Source organism: Aspergillus terreus, genomic scaffold (assembly GCF_000149615.1).
Source record: "Aspergillus terreus NIH2624 scaffold_10 genomic scaffold, whole genome shotgun sequence".
Lineage (NCBI taxonomy): Eukaryota > Fungi > Ascomycota > Eurotiomycetes > Eurotiales > Aspergillaceae > Aspergillus > Aspergillus terreus.
This window is the reverse complement of record NT_165933.1, coordinates 1498340-1518711: the sequence shown is the minus strand read 5'-3', so window position 1 is coordinate 1518711 and position 20372 is coordinate 1498340. Positions and strand designations below refer to the sequence as shown.

Genomic DNA, 20372 nt, shown 5'->3' with positions numbered 1-20372 from the left:
TGCGGTCTCGGAAAAGGTGCAGAGTGGCGGGAATCTTAGGGAAGAAAGGAGAGCAGCAGTTTGGGAGCTTAGGTGCTGGGAACCTGGGATAGGAGGGGTAATAAGAGTAGTGATCCCCCTCAGCCACGGCGGGATCCCCGGCTTATCGGCCAGTGGGGCTTATAGAAGTTCTTTGTTCTTTGTGTACGCCGGTCCGCTCGGAGGACAGGGGGTGTCACACTGTCACGTGTGGAATCCCTGCCACATAAGATATGGACTTAAATCCTGGCGCTTGTTATCGATGAACATTGATAGGTATACGATTTCTCAACTATCCATGGTCTTTTTCAATCGAACGTATGTCCTAAAGTACAACTTTGGTAGGTAATTTACGACATTAGAGAAGATAGATCAAGAAAAGTTTGATCTATATATGAAACCCTGAATGGGCATATGCATAGAAGATAGCCATCTAAGTCCGGTGAGCAGAAGTTTCAGTACTACTCCCCGATATATATAGAAGAACGTCATATTGTGCTGAACCAACTTTGTTCAGGTAAAGAGCAGCCCGAAAATGCACCACATGGAGGTATGAGTGGACAGTTAATTAACTAAACTTACTAGAGTACAACTCAGTATAATCATGATATTCAGATGTCTGTACTCTAGTATACTTATGAAAGCAAAAAGGCTTATGTGTAGTATAGAAATGGCTAATATCTATATATAAGAACGTTATATTTGCTCTCTCTACCGGTGTCTCTGTCGGATGCTACAACTCTAATTTTACTAGCTATATATATTTCGGGCATCACCCTCACTCGGCTAACCCTCTTAAAGCGACAGAGACCAAAAGAGGAAAGAAACATCGTACAGTCTTCTAGATTTTTGAATGACAGAAAGTCCTATTTATAGATCCTTGATTAATGTAAAAAATTTCTATAATACCCCGGAGAAACTATGGCTTTTAGGGACTTTAGGACCGCGGGTCTCCCTATCGGCGCGTGATTTCTGGGTTCCCGGCAACGGCCCGCCAGCCGTGCCGCAGAAGTAGATAGGTATCTCTCTAAATCCTAGCTTGTTGCGATATCTCATGCCTGTATCACATCAACTACATAGATAGGATGGACACTAGTGAATTGGAGGGAGGTAATATTACGGTACACTCCAGTTTTCTTTCTTCCGTGCTTGACTGGTGCCATTGTCGGTCAATCCCCTTGGCTCTAAATCTATTTGAGGATTCGAGGTCTCCCTAGAATCCGTTCCGCTTCAAAAACGCCAGCGTATCATCCATCAGTTGCGGGGCATAGTTATGCAAATGAATGCCGTGCCCGGCCTGCGGATAGACCTTGATGTCGTAATCCGTCGCGTTGGGAAACCTGTCGTAGAGCTCATACGGTGCGGAGCCACAGGACCGCCCGCAGAAGGTTGCGTCCTGGTCCCCATTGGCGATCATGACAGGGCCCTTGTACTCGTAGGGAGTCACGAGATGATAAGCCAGCGAGATGGACAGGCCGAGCGTGTCGAGATCCCTTAGATTGAAGTCGATGGGGACGATCTCCGGGTCGTAGTTCCCATAGAAGACGGCCGCTTCTCGACCAGCCGGGTTCATCTGCGTCGTGTACTCGGCCGGGTATTGCTTCCACTCGGGCTTCTCGAGGCCGTTGGCGGCCACCTGCAGTCCGCTCAGGAACGCCGGGTACAGATCCTGGATGTCCCAGGTGAAGCCGTGGAGGACCAGGGCGTCGATGGCGTCGGGAGCCTGGTACGCCAGCGACACCCCGGCAATGGATGAAATGCTAAATCCGATATATGCGACCTTGTCATAGGCCACGCCACCGATTTGGCCTGCCTTCAGCAGCTTGATCATGTGGTGGACCTGCTCAACGATCAACTGCGTCTGCACTTCGTACACCGGGTGGGGATGCGACGAGTTGCCGGACCCGACCAGGTCAAATGCCAGAGTGGGATACCCCTCGGCATGCATGCGGCGTACCCAGGAGTACTTCTCCGGCTGCCACGGCCAGTCCCACATGATCTTGCTGAAGGTGGCGCCGTGGACAAGCATCTGGATTGTGTCCTGCTTCACGGCGGCGTGTTCCGGCGGCGCGCAGTAGACGGCCGAGACGTTGTAGGTCGCCGTTCGGAAGTCGCGAAAGTCCATGAAGTTGTGCAGGACCTCGATGCTATAGTTTTCATCTTCAAAGTGGCCGTCGGAGTTCTCGGTTACACCGAACGGAATCACGAGGTTGGTACAGACGTGGCCAGACGCATGCTCGAAACTATCCTGCGAGCGGACTTCGACCGGGCGGGCAGTTGAGGGCGCAATAAAGGCCAAGGGGGAAAAGAAGAGAAAAGAGAACAGGCCCTTTGAGATGGCATGCATTGTGTCTCCAACCGGGAACCAATCCGTTGCTCGAGAAAGGGGGACTACCCCAGTCCTGGATGTGGTCTTTGTCTTTATACCAGGGCCTCCGTCAACCCCGAGCAGTGTTCCAGAATCGAATCATCGGGGGCGGAGTAACAGTGGATACGAACATGTTGTTTTCTGGGTAGAGGAATGGCGCTGGGCCCGCGTACAGTGCGGCACAAGGGGGTAACGCGGATCGTCGGCAGACCCGCCCTGAACCACCGTGTTTTTGGGCGGTATACTGCAAGCTGCTAGGTGCCATTATTGACGCACTAGATATCTCAAAGGCTGCTCATGCGTGTAGCTTCTCGACAGGGTGCGAGAGAGAGCATCATGGATAAAATATACTGCATGTAAAACGCAATGTCGTTGACTGTCTCAAACGAAGCTAAAGACCAAGCTGAGCGAGAGGAGATCATCGAATGCTCCAATTCTCAAGTCTACCTACCCTTTACTGTAAATATCCTTCCTTCCTCCATGACTCCAGATACCGGTCAAGTAATTCGATGCCGACTCCATCGCAAGTCCGCAATGAGCGCGAAGCAAGTCGCGCTCGCGTGGTATCCAAGACGACCCCTCCGCTGGCAAGGACCTGGAACTCATCGTGGAGAAATGGGAGAAGATAGTGAATATGCCGCGTGTCCGGTTCGGTACTGGGCAACGACGAGGCGCGCTCGAGCCAGATCCGGAACGGGATAGGGAGCGACGCCTTCAAGCCCAATTTGCGGGCCAATACGGGCAGCAGAGGCTTCCACGCCTGGCGGATCGGGTTCTCAACGTGATATACGATCTCCTGGACTGCGCCACCCTGCGTAGAGAAGAGGATCTCGATGATTGACTTGGCTGCAATGTCAATTGGGAGCCACGAGAAGGACTGCCACTTCGTCAGCTGCGTTCCTTACATGATGCAGATTGTACTCACACCGTCCAGTTCAGGCAAGGCATCGATCAGCTGCGATGCCTTGAGGATTGTAGGAAAGTGCTCATTGGAGTTCCAGATCCCAGAGCGTGTGCCGCCTGTCAACTGACCCAGACGGACGATTATGGGATGGAGGAGGTCGCCCTGTATCTTGGCCACCTCAGTGAGTATCCTTTCACACACCCACTTGGCCCGGGCGTAGCCCAGATCAGCTGTCGTTGTTGGGTCTACAATGGGGACTTCCGTTAGCCCATGGGGCTTCCCACTGCGTGCGCCCACTGCAATGGAGGACGTGAACAACAGTCGCGGTTGCCATGGACGCCTTTGCTTCCGGGCGCAGTCTCCACAAAGGTCGACAAGCCTCCGCAGGGTCTGGATCTGGGGCTCAAAGGAAGCCAGAGTACGTTGGAAGTCCATGGGCCACGCAGTGTGGATGATGTGGGTTACACTTCGTACTAGCTGACGGTATTCCTGGTGCTGCAGGCCCAACTCTGGCTGGTGGAGTCGGTCGGACGACAGGAAGCTGATTTTAGTCCACGTAGACTCGGAGAGAGTAATCCCTCGCACACGGTTGGCATGCTGCTGCCGATGCTTGGGATCTTGTCCGGGATGAAGCCGACTGAGGCAGATGACCTGCGATACATTGGGGTTACGGCATAGTTGCTCCAACAAGTGAACTCCAAGATGACCCGTTGCGCCGGTCAGTAGCACGACCCAACCCTGAGAGGAGACAGGAGTATACTTGGATGCCAGATCAAGCATCTGTTGCAAATCCGATCGCGATGAACTGCCGCTGGGTTCCTCCAAATTGGTGTCTGCCAACAAGTATTCAGACAACGCCTTGAAGCTGGGATTCTGGTAGATGAGAGACGGATGAGCGGTGCTGCATGACAAGACTGGAAAGTCGTCCTTGTTTGACACACGGCTGAGCATGCGCGTTAGACGGGTTGCCTCCAGGGAATCCATGCCCTGTTCAAACCAGTCATCCGAGTCCGTCCACTTAGCGACAGGCAATTCCCGATCCTGCACGCAAGTCTCGACCATGGAGCGCAGACTGCTGATGATCTGTTCGGGGTGGCGTGTCAACGGGAAGGAAGGCGAGTTGCTGGCGCCAGAAAAGGTGTAGGCCTCTTCGATCTCCTTAGCGAACAGCTTATAGGTCTCGCCACGCATGACAGACCCCTTGTCTGATCTTGGAAATGTTTTCTCTGGTAGCTTAAGGATGATCATGCCCTTGGAAGCGACACGCGCGTGGCGGTCCAGCGACAGGTTCTCCTGCTGCACAACCTTCCAGATCCGCTCCACGAAAGGATCTTCGTCTTCTTCCTGAAGAGGTACATCTGGTTCTACTAAAACCCCCACTTCTTCACGGTTCTGACCGAATAGGACGGCCGTCTTCACCCCTTCTTGCCTGCTGAGGGTGGCCTCGAGCTTGCTGGGGAGAACCTTTTCTCCCGTCGACAGGACCAGGAGGTCGTCGTTGCGACCCAGAATGGCCACTTCAATGTGCACAGAGTCTGGTCGGCGACGTAGAAGATCTTGAATCGCAAAGGGGTGATCCCAACCGAAAGGATACCCCACTAACTGGTAGAACGGGACGCCGTTCTCGTCTCTCTGGTCCACCTCGTTGAGCTCCAGACCCATATCAGTCCGAATGCGCAGATAATGCCAGTCATAGTCGTCTCCCGGAACGAAGATGGGAGCAATGGCTCCGATCTCTGTGGCCCCGTAGTGGTTGAGCAACGTTATGCCGTTGGAAACCAAGAGCTCGCCGATGGCGGGCTTGATAGGGCCACCTCCTACCGCCACGAAGTCAAGTCCCTCCAATGCCTGCATCAGGATCGAGTTGGTCTTGGCGTCTTCAAGAATGCTCGGGACTGTCATCAACGAGCAGCTCGCGGAAGCCTGGATCAGTTCTGCCACTGACGTGGCCGAGGGGATGACGGACGCGGACGGCAAGCAGCATGTTTTCCCCGTGGCCAAGCTGATACACGGCCCAAGTAAACCGAAACCCTTTCATAATCAGCGCCAGTCTAGTATGTTCATGCATCGAGTGAATGTACCTACATGATACATAGGAAGTGTGGACACATTCCGCCTGCCGAGACATTGAGCTGGCCCGAGGCGGTGGCATGCTGCATAACCCAGGAGATACCGATGCGCTAGGGGGATAGGCTTCGGAAGGCCTGTCGTACCAGATGAGTGAAGGATGATTGCTGTCTCCCTATCCGAAGGAATGTGACGTTGTAGGCCGTCGGGAGCGACGGGCCCCGTGGGCTGCAATAACTGCTGGAGTGGAAAGCATTCCACCAAACGCAAGCCTTTTTGCTTCTCCTGTGGCAGCCCTTCGTAGGCCGTCCGCACCGTCACTTGACTTCTTTTTGATACGATGATGGCACACGCCGACGTTGATTCTAGGAGGTGTGATATGGCACCGGGGCTGAGGCGGACGGAGAGCACGAGTACCTACAAAGTCAGGATGGATCGGGTTGAGATGGCCGAGCACCACGTACAGGGATATTCAGGTACAATAGAGCAACGAGGTGTATGAATAGATTGATATCGCTTTCAAGAAAAACCGCAACCGGTAGCCGCGTCGCTCCTTGATGCCCGCCCTCGGGTTCGGCTGGTTCCTCTGGCAGTTGTTTCCGGATAAGACGTGCGCAGGTTATGGCTGCAAGCTGAAGCTCCCTGAAAGTAATAGGAGTGAGACTGACGTGCTTGCCACCATGACGGACTTCTTGTAAAGCAAACTCGTGATCCGAGTTGTGCTCCGCATTAAAGTCGACGAGGTCCGGAAGGCTATGGATCGCAGATGGATCTGTGACAGGATCTCTGGAGACTTGGAAGGAAGGCCGGCAGAAATCCTGCTCTAGTTTAATGATTGCCATGGTGAGTAGACTCAGAACACTTCAAGACGGGTCAAGGTTTCTTGCAACAGAGGTCGAGTTTGGTTATGCGAAAGGGGGAGACAGATAAACGGCTCCCAGAAAATGGCGACCTCAAAGTAAGAACATGGGTGACACCGCGTACGGAGAGCCGCAAAGAACTCCATTAGGAAAGCAATATTACCATTATCAGGCTTATGGCTACCGCGGAGGGTCCACGTGTATAAGCAGAGAGGGTACGCCGGTCCGTGGCGAACCGTCTCGGGAGCATTACCTCCATAAAGCTGCTGAGACAGGGTGATGACGAGTGAATAATACTGCATTTGATTTTTTTATTGTGCTTGCAAACAACACGCCCCCTTGTGCTTTCCGAGTCAACAGTCTTTCAGTCGCAGTTACCGGCGTATGCAAGCCATCTGTTATGGATTCAAAACGCATCATATTCTTCGGGGGTCAGGGTAGTCGCTTGCTTTGCTCATCCAGACCGGTCTCACGAACACATGAACAACATGAGTCTTCAGTGGTCTCTCTTTTACTATCAACTTGTCACGCAGCGTTTCTACGAGAGGCCATACAAGCTCAGTCACAGTCCACCCCAACCTGGGCCAAGTTAGATACCGCAATCAGCCCCGAGTCCTTATTGACCGTGCCCCATACACACTCAGACAACCCTATTCTCCACGGCGTATGTTTGTGCGTGAATCAGTTGGTTGGGTATCTTGAGTATGACAACACTCTCGAGAAGTTGAAGCAGGCTATACCTATCGGCTTCTGCTCGGGAATGCTTCCCGCAATGGTTCTAGCCTGCAGCAACACCGTGGAAGAATATATCAAGTTTAGTGGAGAAGCGGTTCGCCTTGCATATTGGATTGGCTATCGGGCTGCGGAGTTGAGCCAAGGCCTGTCGGGAAAGAGTGATAAAGCCCAGCTTTGGGGCTTGTCGCTATCCGGCAAAGACAGAGAGACAGTCGAAAGAAATGTCCAGAGTTTCAACAGCAACGTTCCTGAATCGTCTCACATCCGGTTGGCGTCAAGATTCGGCAAGACCGCGTTCAGCATTGTTGGACCAGGGCACGCATTAGAGGCATTCCGGTCTCTGAATGTTTCCGCATCATGCAAGGCGGAGGAAGTGCACGTCCACGCCTTGTACCATGGAGGAGACAAGGGGCTGACGGCGCTCAGTAACGTGCTTGAAGATGTCAGACGGAGGGATATTTCTTTTCCACCGTTGGCAGCAATGAATAGACCGATCTGGTCTTGCGAGAATGAATCTTTGGTGGGCGCATCAACCCTAGGATCCACCTCGCCATTGGAATATACCCTCCGCCTCATCTTGGTTGACAAATCCGACCTATACAGTACCTGGCTCTCAGCTGTTGACACAGTTACCTCTTCTGGTAAAGACTGGGAGATAATCACCGTGGGACCGGGGTCCAATGCCCTGCTCGCGTCGGTATGCAGGGACGTAGTGCGGCCCGCAAACACAATTTGGATAGACGTCCCAGGAGGTCAATCTCGAGGGGCTGCTGAGCTACGGCAGTCTGATAGCTTTGCGATTGTCGGGATGTCGGTCAACTTTCCCTTGGGGGAGGGAAAAGAAGGGTTCTGGGAAATGCTTGAGCAGGGCTTGAATGCAGCCACGCAAGTACGTCAATTCGCCATGCGCTTAAAGACTAAAATATGTTCCTAGTCGGACTGACCATTTCTATAGATCCCAGGCACCAGGTTTGAGGTAAAGGATTATCATGGCGAAGGGACTAACTGCCTGCCACACCGGGAGATGAAAGCAAGGCACGGCAACTTTCTCAGGGACCCATTCCAGTTTGATCACGAGTATTTCGGCCTCTCACCTCGAGAGGCCAAGTCGATGGACCCGCAGCAGAAGCTCCTTTTACAGGGCGCAGTGCACGCCATGGATGATGCCGGATATGTACCAAACGGAGCACCTTCCTTCAACCCAGAGACCATCGGATGCTATATTGGGGTGGCCACGGACGACTATGTGCAAAATCTAGCCCGAGATATTGATGTCTACTATTCCACCGGTGAGAGACAATATCTCTCGCAGGCATGGCGCAAGGCCAATTGCTGACAGAAGTAGGTACATTGCGTGCCTTCTTGAGCGGCAAGATATCGTACGCGTACGGGTGGAGCGGACCCTCCATTGTGATTGACACCGCATGCTCGTCTTCGCTTGTATCTGTGGTGATGGCTTGCCGGGCGCTCGCCCAAGGCGATTGCACAACGGCATTAGCCGGCGGCGTAAATGCCATCACAAGCCCTGATGTAAGTCTCCAACTTGTGAGTAAGAGAAGAGGCTGAACCAATCTTTTAGATGTACCTTGGCCTTTCCAGAGCGCACTTCCTGAGCCCGACGGGGCAGTGTAAGCCCTTCGATGCATCGGCCGACGGATATTGCCGTGGAGAAGGGTGTGGGCTATTCGTAATCAAGAGGCTCTGTGACGCTCTCCGCGAAGATGACCGAATTTACGGCATCATAAAGGGTGCACACATCAACCAGAGCGGCCAATCTTCGTCCATCACGCACCCTCATGGGCCCGCTCAGAAGCAGCTCTTCGAGACTCTACTCTCCCGAGGGGGACTCGATGCAAAGGCAATCAATGTTATTGAAGCTCACGGAACGGGGACCCAGGTATCGTCTTCCCCATGTTTTACTTGATAGAAAAATCTTTCTCACATCTGATTAGGCTGGTGATGCAGTCGAGACATCCAGCATTGAATCCGTTTTTGGAGGATGTCCCAGCCCAGTTTACCTGACATCAGTGAAGGGCAACATTGGCCACGCCGAGGCAGCGTCAGGAGCGGCCGGTCTAGCAAAATTGGTGATGATGTTGAAATACTCGAGAATTCCACCTCAAGTCGGGCTCAACACATTGAACCCAAAGTTGCAGGCTCTTACGGGTCGCAATATCCGAGTCCCTACGGCGGGCTGCGAGTGGAACCGTATTGCGCCCAACATGCCGCGGCGTGCATTACTGAATAATTTTGGCGCCGCAGGTTCAAACGCTGCTTTGATCCTTGAAGAATACATCTCGAAAATAGGGCGTGAAGACCGCAAGGCGCCTCCAAGAGCGGCATATAACCTGATTCTGTCCGCCAGGAATGCCCGTTCGCTCGGGGAGCTGATTGGAAAATATTCTCAGTTTCTCCAGGGAGGGGGCCTTTCCATCGAGGACCTTTGCTACACGTCAACAGCTCGACGGCAGAAACACCGGCACGTCCTCTCGGTTGTTGGTGGAACTGTACCGGAGCTGGTGGACCAGCTTGAACGACACAGATCAGTGGAAAGTCCCTTGATCGACTACCGAATCAAACACCCGATTGTATTCGTATTCTCGGGACAAGGCAGCTTTTACTCGGCAATGGGCCAGCAGCTCATGTGTACGGCCCCTGTGTTCAGGGCCAAGGTCGAAGAATGTGACGCCGTGTTGCGGCAAAACGGCTTTCTCGATATAACGCCAAGCAAGGTCCTGGATGGATCCGTCAGCCCTGCCACGGCGGTTGATTCGGTCCTGTGGTCACAGGTAGCATGTTTTGTGCTGGAGTACTCTCTTGCTTGCTTGTGGATTTCATGGAACATCCAGCCAGATGTTGTTATGGGTCATAGGTGAGCCACCGGTTTAGTTCGAGAACAAAGTTAACTCAGTGACAGTCTTGGAGAATACGCCGCCATGGTGACAAGTGGAGCCTTGTCATTACAGGATGCTCTGTTGCTTGTCACGCGACGGGCACAATTGATGGCATCGATGTGTAAGATCGGGGAGACGTCCATGCTCGCGTGTAATACCTCAGCATTGTCAGCCAGTCAGTTAATCACAGAGACGGGACTGTCTCGGCTCACAGTGGCTTGCGACAATAGCGTCACAGATTCGGTTGTCGCGGGACCAGTGGATCAGCTGGACCAACTGGCTCAGCATGCCAAAGAGAGAGGCATTCGCTGCAAGAGACTTGACGTTCCTTTGGGCTTCCACTCGACGGCGTTGGACCCAATAATGCCAGAATTCGAGGCTGAATGTAAAGCCCTCACCTTTTTCAACCCGAAGATTGCTTTAGGATCTTGTTTACACGGGCGGCTTGTCGAAGAAGGCGACCTCGGCTCCAGCTATCCTCTCCGACAAACGAGAGGAACAGTGCGATTTACAGAGCTTGTTAGCTCGCTCTTCAACCGAGAAGGCTTCCAGAATGCTACTTTTATAGAAATTGGTCCGAACCCGATTACGTTGCCTATGGTTCGAACCAAGTTCTCCGGACAGGACTCAATTTTCCTGCCCTCCATGGCAAAAGGCCAAGATTCTTGGGTCACCATCAGCCGTTCACTGCAGCAGCTGAGCCTACGGTACGATTCGATTCAATGGCGTGCTGTATTTGACGGCACCAAAGCGCGTGTCGTGGACCTCCCAGAGTACCCTTTCCAAATGCATTCTCTTTACGTCCCATTCAAGGAAGCCAGCTTGGACGCCTCGGCCTCAGTGAAGACGGGTCAAGGCGCGAAACCCTCTATGTTCCATTTGTTGGAAGATGTGGTGACGCAAGACGCTCGAAAAGGATTATCAACCTTCCGCTGCAGTTTAGATGCTTTGTCCGTGTACATTGAGGGGCATTCTGTACATGGCTTTCCGCTATGTCCAGCTTCGGTATACCATGGAATGGTCCTGGAGGCCATGCATTACCAGGCGACACCAGATCAGGATCAAGTGGCAGTGGTCACGGATATCAATTTTGGTCACCCCCTTGTGTACTCACAGGAGAGGGCAGCCTCCACTGTGCTGCTGACGACGGAGAAGACATCGAAGGGTATTTCCGAGAGCAATGAAGGACGATTCACGGTTACTTCCGCCGACACCAGCCTATGTTCCGGCCAAATAGCATGGAAGCCTGCTTCAGATGTCCAGGCATATCTTGCGCGCAGGGGAGCGTACGCCAAACGGCAGATGAAGCTTTTGCACCGGCACCAGAGCCAGAGGAATCTCTTGCATCGCAATGTCATCTACAACATCATCTTCCCTCGGGTAGTCGCATACTCAGAAATGTATCAAGCCATCAAGGAACTGAACGTCTCGGAGACTGACCTGGATGGTTACGGCACTTTTGAGGTCCCAGAGAGCACCTTCACCGGGAGGACTGGATCTCCAGTCTTTATGGACACCTTGTTGCACGCGGCTGGATTTGTCGCAAACAGCCAAGCCAAACTGACCGACGCTTTCATTTGCAGCAAGGTCGAGTCTACGGTGGTGCTGGACACGGCCATTAACCCGAAAGACACTTTTCTCATCTATTGCAGTCTGTTGGAATGCGGCGACGGGGAGCGTATCGGCGAAGCATTTGCCATGACGCTGGACGGGACAGCAGTTGCTAGCATCGAGGGCATGCATTTCAAGCGCCTGAATCTCAGATCGTTCGCCAGTCATCTGTCGCGCCAGACTGGCCAGAAGTCCACCAGCGGAGCCCCGCAGCCAGTCGCACCGCGCCTGCAGGCACAGATGAAGGACACGAATCCGCCAGTATCCAGCGTATCGGATCCAATGGATACGGTAGCCAGCGTGATTGCTGAGCTCTGTGAACAACCGAGGGCGGCGGTTACTCCTGGCAAGCGGCTGGCGGACTTGGGCATTGACTCTCTCATGCAAATAGAGCTCTCCCAGTCACTGAAACGACAGTTCCCCTACCTGAATACGAACGGTCTACTGGAGTCAGACACAGTCCGGGATATCCAAAACTACGTGATGAGCGTTCGGGGTGACATGTCTGGGCCGCTATCAAGCAAAAGCAATTCCGACAGCGTTGACGACGGTTCAACCGGGTCAGGCAAGCTCACTCCCTATACGGAAGTGACGCCGACCCCGCACGAAGTAACCGGTCTCCTCCTGCAGCTGGTAGCGAAAACATGCGGCTTCCAGCCCTCAGAAGTCCATCAAGACATGGCCCTTGGGTCGCTTGGGATGGACTCTCTTATGACCATTGAATTCCAGGAAGGCATGCAGAGTGAATTCGGCTACACACTGGCGTCGGACGTACTGTCTCCTGCTCTGACAATTCGAGAGTTGGCTAGAAAGCTCACGGAGGACAACAATTCGTCTAGCGACCAAGGCTTGGTGAGTGTAATAGAGAGGGCCACAAGCGAGACTCTCGTGCGTGGCTCAACGGAGGAGCAGTTTATCGTCCAGCTGCAACGAGGCCAGGATCACACCCCACCTCTTATTCTGTTCCATGACGGCAGTGGACTCATCAAGCAGTATGAGGGTCTTGCCGATATAGGGTGTAACGTGTTCGGCATTCGCAATCCTGACTTGACCGTTGGGCCACACTGGGCCAGAGATTTGGACGATATGGCCCGTCGGTACGCCGCTTCAATTCCGGCAGTGGTCAAGGCGAGGCAGGTGGTCCTCGGCGGTAAGTTCCATTGCTAGCTGTGCAGGAAAAGTGTCGATACTGACGTGCGAAGGTTGGTCTTTCGGGGGAGTCCTTGCCCATGCAGTCGCACAGCAAATGGAATGGCTGGCATGCACCACCCTGGCTGTTCTCCTCATTGACTCCCCGTGTCCGTTGAATCATCAGCCACTGCCCCCTCAGGTCGTCGAGTACATCCTTGGCCCCAAAAAATTGTCACGAACGGCCTTGGCTACGATGGTCTCTCAATTTGACAACCACGCTCGCTTTCTTGCAAAGTACCGGACGCAGCAACCCATACCACCGCAAAGGAGGTATGTGATGCTGCATAGCACACAAGTCCTGGACACCACCCGCCTCTGCGGAGTGCCATATCCATGGCTAGAGAGCCAACAGGAACGGGTTTTGGCCCTTCGCCAATGGGAGAGTATACTCAATCGTCCGCTGACGGTGTACGATATTCCCGGGAATCACTTTGAGCCGTTTAACGATGAGAATGTAAGAGCACTTTTCCGTACCGATATCTATGTTGAACGCTAAACGGTCACTTAGGTCAAGGCAGTCTCGGAGATCATACGAATTGCGTATGCGGAGGCGACAACAATGGGATGATCTCGGGAATCAACAGTAGTACAAGATAATAGTAAGACTGCTGGTGGGCAGGTTAGATAGACACCACATCGCTGTATTTTTTATGTCAGTTCAGTTGAATACATCGGTTCCATCCCGCCACTGGGATTCTCCTCCATCAGCAGGTAAGTATTGTTGGTCCCCTGTGCTGGACCGAGTCAAGTCCTCTCTGTGGACCGGCGTACACTAGCAGACACTCCCGTAGCTCTCGTACTCACATTCCCACCGCAGGTCCAACCATTGACAACCTCTATTTAGAAGCAAATCGTCTCCCAATTCACTGCAGGCAGTCTAGATCAACCAAGGACGCATATTTACACCAGTACAGTATTGCAAACGTACGATGGCCCACTCCATACTCGCACACACCTACGAGCGTGGTTTCCGCCAACCAGCCAAAGACCCTCACTGGGTTCTTCCAGAGGTAGGGATTCTCCATCCCAGCAACCTCCCAACCCCTCTCTCACCCCCACCCTGATTAAAAAATCCCAGATGGGATTGACAAGACCAACCCGGTTTCTAGGGCCCGTTAGACGAGACTGGCGATGACGCGGAAAGACAGTACGAGGTCCCTCCCTCGGTCGAGATTGTCACCTCTACCCGTCACAATGACCTCGGGACCAATGTGCTGCGTGTGTGGCCGACGCTCCATGACGGCACCGCCTCGCCACACGGAGTCCCAGCTTGGTGGACTCCACAAGAGAAGGTGGATGTTTTGATCTGCGGCGGTATGGTGAATCCTCATCTGGGATCATATATAGCCACACTGACAGGGCATAGCTGGACCTAGCGGGCTGGAAGTCGCGTTGAGCTGTCTTCGACAGGGCCTAACATTTCGGATTATCGGTTGGTCTCTGGTCCGTTGTTGATACTCGCGTCTATGGAGATTCACATATTCTAGACAAGAACATCGCTCCGCTGACGGCCGGACGCGCAGACGGCGTCCAGCCGCGCTTTCTGGAGACGCTGGCAACCTGGGGCCTGGCCTCAGAGGTGCAGGAAGAAGGACCGCTAATTGAACGGACGGCCATCTATCACAATGGTCAGCTCCTCCATCACGGCCGCTCGCATCAGTCCGATTCCCGCTACCGCGGCTTGCATGTCATCACGCAGGGCCAGATAGAGCGCATCATGGTTCGCGATCTCCTGCGGCATCGGGTGCTCGTCGAACGCGCCACGACGCTGAAGGAGTACCGCACCGACCCTGTGCTAGCAGCGTCTACGGACTCCTCCGTCTATCCGGTGCGGTGCGTGATTGAGGACGCGGATGGGCGAGAGAAGGCCGTGCAGGCCAAGTTCCTGGTCGGGAGTGATGGAGCGTCGAGTGCGCTTCGACGTCAGCTACAGATTCCATTTGACGGCATCAGTACGGATATCTACTGGGGAATTATGGACTGCATCTTCGAGACGGACTATCCACATGCGTGGATCTTTGGTTCGGTGGTGAGTACGGAGCACGGTGGCTGCGTTATCATTCCCCGCGAGAATGGGTATATTCGGTCTGTACCACCACCTAACCGATGCCGTCGCGTATGGTGCCCTGGATCTAACGCGTTCTACTTACTAGCCTGTACACCCAGCTGAACCTCTCCCAAACGGGTCCACTGGCGGCCTCCCGACAAGCAAGAGATCCCTCGTTCGCAGAGTCTGGCGGACAGCTAGATATCCACTCGATCACTCCGGAAGAAGTCCTAGAGCAGGCAAATCGCATCTTCGCCCCGTATAAGCTGTCCTTTGCAGCGCCACTCAGTTGGTTTGCCGTGTGGAAGAGTATGTTGGGACCCGGTTCATCCAGCACCGGATCAGAAACCCGCAGCCTAACATCTCCTAGTTAGTGAGCGAGTGGCTCGTTCGTTCTCCTCCTCCGACCAACGCGTGCACTTGGTCGGTGACGCAGCGTACGTTTTCTTTCCCTCATCGCATAGCCCGCAGTCGCCCTCTAACCTGGTGATGAGCAAACAGACACGTGCACAGCGTCATGGGCGCTTTCGGCCTCAATGCATCCATCCTCGACGCCGCCAACATCGGTTGGAAGCTCGGTCTCTGCGCAAAAGGCCGGGCCAATCCGAGCATCCTCCTTCCCACCTATGACCGCGAGCGGCGTCTCCACGCTGCCAACATCATCGAGATTTCCGGGAAGTACCTCCGCTTTGTGTGCAGCTCGAATGTCCCCACGGCTCGTTTGCACTACCTCGGTGCCGATTTGGGGCTGGGTGAGCTCGATCCGTCCCGGATTAACGGGTACAAGGACAGAGTCCAGGACCTTCAGCCGTCCAGCGAGGCAGTCTCTATCTCCGTGGAGTCTAGTGACAAGGACCAGCGGACCGGCGCCGCGAGCTTGACACAAGAAGAGGCCAAGGCCTTCCTCCGGGACTTCTTCACTGAGCACGGACACTTTCTTCTCGGGGTGGATGCCGCGTATGGTACAAGTTGCTTGAACCCATCGATGCAACGCACCAATGGCGTTCAGAATGGCGCACTGCGCGCCCCGCCGGTCAAGGTGAAGAATGGGGTGAGGGCTCCAAATCCGCGGGTGTGTATTGATGCCAGTCACACTGGGTACCTGTACGACAAACTGCCTGGCGACGGCCGGTTACATCTGGTCGTGTTCGGGTCGAATCTTCTCGGCCCCGTCCGACGGCAGCTGAAGACCTTCACGGATGCTCTAGGTGCACCCGGTGGGTTTTATGCGCGGTTTGGTGGGCCCGATATGTTTAACACTGTACTTGTTGCCAAGGGCATGCCATTTGAGATCGATGAGAATTTATCGGTGGGCGAGGATCTAGCTGCGCTCCGCGATAAGGCTACGGTGCTGGCGGATGATCGCGCCCCAGACGACGACGCACACAGTACCTGGGGCGTCAATCATCGCACAGGAGCAGTGGTGGTTATTCGGCCGGATCTGTGGGTTGGGGTCAGTGTGGCGCCGGAGGACACTGAGACGTTGAGCTCCTACTTCGCTGCCTTTCTCGTATCAAAGGAATAGGTATACTTTGGTTAGAACCTCGGGTACAATGCAGAGGCCTGTTTGATACCAGAAACACGGAGTAAAAGCACAGGATTCTAAATGGTACGCGGGTCCACCAGCCACATACTATATAGGACGGACGTATGCTATCGGACCTATCCCTCCCCAATTATCCCCACACAGAACAGCAACAGCACTATGCCGACTCTCAGCGACGCCCATCAGCTTCTCCAGCTTGCGGACCTCACGAAGGACAGTATCCACCGCATCATTGGCGAGTGGGCCAAGCTCCCTACTTCGGCTCCGGGTACGCAGGGTAAAGGCAGCAGCCCGGGAGGAGACAGCGAAGCCAATCTGCCCAGCCGCGCGCTGTTCGAGGCGCAGCGTACTCTGCTAGCCACAACGGGAAAGCTAGTCGAGTTAATCTCATCTCCTAGCAGTCGACTCCTGGAAGTGTCCTCACAATACAATGAAGCGAGATGCTTGCACATTGCCGCAGTGCTCCGGATTCCGGACCTGTTGGCGGACCACGGAGGCGAGGGTGTGCCAATAGAGCGCCTCGCGGAGAAGGTGGGAATTGAGACCAGGAAGCTCGGTATGTACTTCCCCGCGACGTATTTGCATGCACGTTCTGTTCTCATGGGATCCATGATCTGCGGCAGGTCGTATTATGCGCTGTCTCTGCTCAATTCACATCTTCCGAGAGATAGACGGTGGGGTCTTTGCCAACAACGCCATCTCGGCTGGTTTGGTTGATAACGAGCCGTTGAGGGCCTATATAGCCATGTTGTATGTGGTTCTTCATACAAGATGCGGCTCGGGCGGTGCTAATGCAGTCTAAATCAGTGGGTGGGATCTGTACAGTGCTTCTGACGCCCTGCCTCGTGCTCTCCTGGACCCCGAGATTGGGTCTTCGTACTCGGTCAAGGAAACTCCCTGGCAAAAGGCTGTGGGCACCACCAAGGAACGGTGGACTTGGCTCGAAGAGGGCGTGACCGCCACTGAGCTCAGAAATGGCGGTTCAGGAACCTCTGCGTCTTATCCTGGACCCTTTGGTCCGGAGGTTACAGCTGCACTCCAGGGCAAAAATGACGTGGACTCGTTCCGTCGCCCGGAGCTTGATATCTTTGGTCTCGCCATGCTTGGTGGTGGGCGTGTGTTCGGAGTTGCGCACTTGTTCGGTAGGCCAGGGGACCCTGACTCGGATGCAGTAGGAAATTAGTCACATATTGACTGCGCGCTAGACTTTCCTTGGGCATCACTGGGCAAGGCACAGGTGGTCGATGTCGGCGGTGGAGTTGGTATGTTGCTGGCTCACACCCTTTCCCGAGTGCGGTATCCCGAATCTAACATCAAGCCAGGTGGATTTTGCCTTCAGCTGTCGAAGATTTATCCCGACCTCAGCTTTATCGTGCAGGACCGCGCGCCGGCACTCGCTCAAGCCCAACGGGAGATCTGGCCACGGGAGAACCCTGAAGCGCTCAGCACTGGCCGCGTGAGGTTCCTCGAGCATAACTTCTTCAATGTCAACCCTGTTGTTGGTGCGGATGTCTACTGGCTCCGGTATATCTTGTAAGTTCTCTCTCCCTCTATCTCTATGTCCCTGGTTTTAAGCACGCCTCGTACTGAAGACGGAAACGGGGGTTAGGCATGACTGGTCGGACGACTACTGCGTCCAGATCCTCTCGGCTATTAAAGCAGCCATGAAGCCTCATTCCCGTATCCTCATCTGTGACCAGGTCATGAATACCACGGCTGGCTTTCCAGAGCGGATTGCCTCGGCGCCAGAACCTCTTCCGGCCAACTACGGATATTTCACTCGGTACAGCCACCAGCGAGACATTGCCATGATGAGCATCATCAATGGGATCGAGAGAACGCCGGCTGAGTTCCAGGACATTATTGAGCGGTCTGGGCTGGTGATGAGCCGGATCTATGATTGCCGCAGTCAGGTTTCGTTGGTGGAGTGTGTTCTGCCTGACGGGACGGAGACCGCACTGAATGGCCACCACTAGACGAGCATTGCATCCGATCAATACATAAATCAGTCCATTTTGTCACATAGTACTGCATAGTGTCGCTGTGCTTGAATTGTCTGGGCGGGGTGTACGGAGTACGCCTTCAACCCCTAACGTAGCGGCGAAACCGGCCCTCGTCTGGGCAACCATCTAGATTTGCACCATTCAGCGCTGACGACAGTCTTTCCTATCTTGTGCGATGGGCCGGTCGAATGTGCAACCGAGGTAATCCCTGGAGTCCTGAAGCCACTCTTCCATCGACAAGAAAGCCACCACCCACGTGCTTGATAAGATGGCCGTCGACATGACCCACTACTTGACTCCCATCAGACAATGGCATCAACACATCGAAAAGAGGAAATAGACAGTCCTGAACAGTCGCCAATCATAAGGCCCCTTTAACGCCATGGCTCTCTGATGCGACGGAAGTGGCTCGGCGAGCAGGATTGAGATCGACACTCAATCCGTTGGGATGGAGGGGGCCCATAATCTGGCCGATGAGTCCGTTGTCAACAAAATTTGTGGGAGTACCGGCCCGGTCGATCGTATCTGAAGTGAGTTAGTTGTGACGAAGGCTATCTCGATCGTCCGCGCCATGGGGTATACGGGGCATGTGCCGGCTGGTGATCTTGGCCTCTACGCCTGACCCTGTCAAGGGTGTATTCCCAAGCAGCGGTAGCGGTGGCGAGCACAGACTCGGCAAGGAGGGAGGCCCGTCTTTCCACGCTAACCAGTGACAGTAATGCAATAAAGTCCTAAACACGGTACTTCCGTTGCCAAGGTATCGGTGTTTCTCACAGGGAATCCGATTCGGCCTTCAGGACCCCACCGGCAGCCGAGCCCAGACCAGAAATAGGATACGAGAGTGCATGCAGGATCGGGACCCTGGCTGTGAGCTTGTCTATCTGCATCGCCGAATACGAGCAAGACACGCACGATAAGGGATGATGTGCTCGACGGCTGAAGCCCTTGACGCGTCTCAGTGCGCCACATTCGGAGAACGCGGGTCCTTCCGCTCTGGGCTCCTACTCGCCGTGATTTAAACCCATAGAGGTTTGACCCTCCCCGCGGTGGAGCCATGGCTGGGCCATGGCTTGACCGTGACCTGCAGGGGGCTGTAATTGTCTTCTCGTATATGCATGCCAACCACGGATTTTGCAGGAGGTTTAGAATGAATTCCTCCGAAAGACATCAGCCTGATGTAAAAATGCATCTGTTTCAAGGCACGGGCGGAGCCGAGGCAGTTTCTTCAGGTTCCCACGGTGAACTCCATCCGCTTTGGATATACGTGGTATATTTCACCACCGCAAATGGGGATAGGTGGCGTATATCGACTGGGATCTAGATTCGCTGCCTCACCCAGCCGGCATAACGTCTACGCCAAATATGTCCATAGTGCGAGGAAACGCGGTCGAATGAAAGTGTCACTGTTTTATCTGCTTACGTGCGAATACATGTCAGCATGAGGTGCCGTCTTGGAGATGATACAGCGTGAACCATCTTACATGCTGCAGCAGGCCCATTCTGCGATTAAGCTTCTATTAGGAAAGCTTCTGCACTAGGACCAGGATCGCACAAGTGCATCAAGTCTTTGCCAGCGGAGATGAGGCGAACTTATGCCCCCCAACCTAGCCAGACACTTGTCACAGTCAACAGTTGCTTATCTACGTCTCCAGGGGGGTCATCCTTCTGGCCGGTATGGCCAGGGAATCCGTCAAAATTGATCCAATCATTGTCACTTGGAAACATAGGTTCGCAAACCATGCGAGCGCAGACAAGTGCAAGCGAGTGCAAGCGAACCGTTCTTCCATGCGACCTGTATGGGGAGCTTGGCATGGCGCAAGATTATCGGAAGGATTCAAGTGTGTAGGCCACCATCACAGTCGAGGCCGTCGAGCGCCTATTTACCCGATAGGCTGTAGAGGACTAGTCATGGTTACATCGCCTCGCCAAGCTTCAGTGATATTCAAAGGCTTCGTATTGTCCATGCTAGGACTTTGTTGAAGATGTTCCGGCTGCGATGACTGACTGTATCGGCGGGAAGAAATCAAGGCCAGCCGACGTGATCGGCGATAAGCGTTCTGCTCGTATTGCAGCGCAGTAGAGCGTGCGCGTGAATCGACGCCCGCCCGTCATCTACAGGGGGGGTAAG

At 54.0% G+C, this 20372-nt stretch overlaps 5 protein-coding genes across 5 annotated transcripts; 3 read left to right on the top strand and 2 right to left on the bottom strand.

Moving 5' to 3' along the window:
- Positions 1 to 1231: 1231 nt before the first annotated feature.
- On the bottom strand, positions 1232 to 2365 carry ATEG_07381 (alpha/beta fold hydrolase; the record flags this gene model as incomplete). The annotated part of the gene is made up of 1 exon (XM_001210067.1): positions 1232 to 2365. One exon carries the CDS (start codon positions 2363 to 2365, stop codon positions 1232 to 1234), a length of 1134 nt encoding a protein of 377 aa, XP_001210067.1.
- Positions 2366 to 3287: 922 nt separating this feature from the next.
- On the bottom strand, positions 3288 to 6199 carry ATEG_07380 (uncharacterized protein; the record flags this gene model as incomplete). Its single annotated transcript, XM_001210066.1, has 3 exons — positions 3288 to 5321; positions 5376 to 5774; positions 5822 to 6199. 3 exons carry the CDS (start codon positions 6197 to 6199, stop codon positions 3288 to 3290), a joined length of 2811 nt encoding a protein of 936 aa, XP_001210066.1.
- Positions 6200 to 6989: 790 nt separating this feature from the next.
- ATEG_07379 (uncharacterized protein) lies at positions 6990 to 12624 on the top strand (the record flags this gene model as incomplete). Its single annotated transcript, XM_001210065.1, has 6 exons — positions 6990 to 7841; positions 7908 to 8241; positions 8298 to 8482; positions 8532 to 8819; positions 8905 to 9824; positions 9870 to 12624. 6 exons carry the CDS (start codon positions 6990 to 6992, stop codon positions 12622 to 12624), a joined length of 5334 nt encoding a protein of 1777 aa, XP_001210065.1.
- A 953-nt stretch (positions 12625 to 13577) lies between these two features.
- ATEG_07378 (uncharacterized protein) lies at positions 13578 to 16220 on the top strand (the record flags this gene model as incomplete). The annotated part of the gene is made up of 6 exons (XM_001210064.1): positions 13578 to 13658; positions 13758 to 13962; positions 14172 to 14724; positions 14802 to 15004; positions 15066 to 15132; positions 15197 to 16220. 6 exons carry the CDS (start codon positions 13578 to 13580, stop codon positions 16218 to 16220), a joined length of 2133 nt encoding a protein of 710 aa, XP_001210064.1.
- A 180-nt stretch (positions 16221 to 16400) lies between these two features.
- ATEG_07377 (uncharacterized protein) lies at positions 16401 to 18217 on the top strand (the record flags this gene model as incomplete). The annotated part of the gene is made up of 6 exons (XM_001210063.1): positions 16401 to 16797; positions 16865 to 16991; positions 17067 to 17356; positions 17447 to 17503; positions 17564 to 17774; positions 17851 to 18217. The coding sequence occupies 6 exons, from the start codon at positions 16401 to 16403 to the stop codon at positions 18215 to 18217; spliced, it is 1449 nt and encodes a 482-aa protein (XP_001210063.1).
- Between the last annotated feature and the right edge of the window lie 2155 nt (positions 18218 to 20372).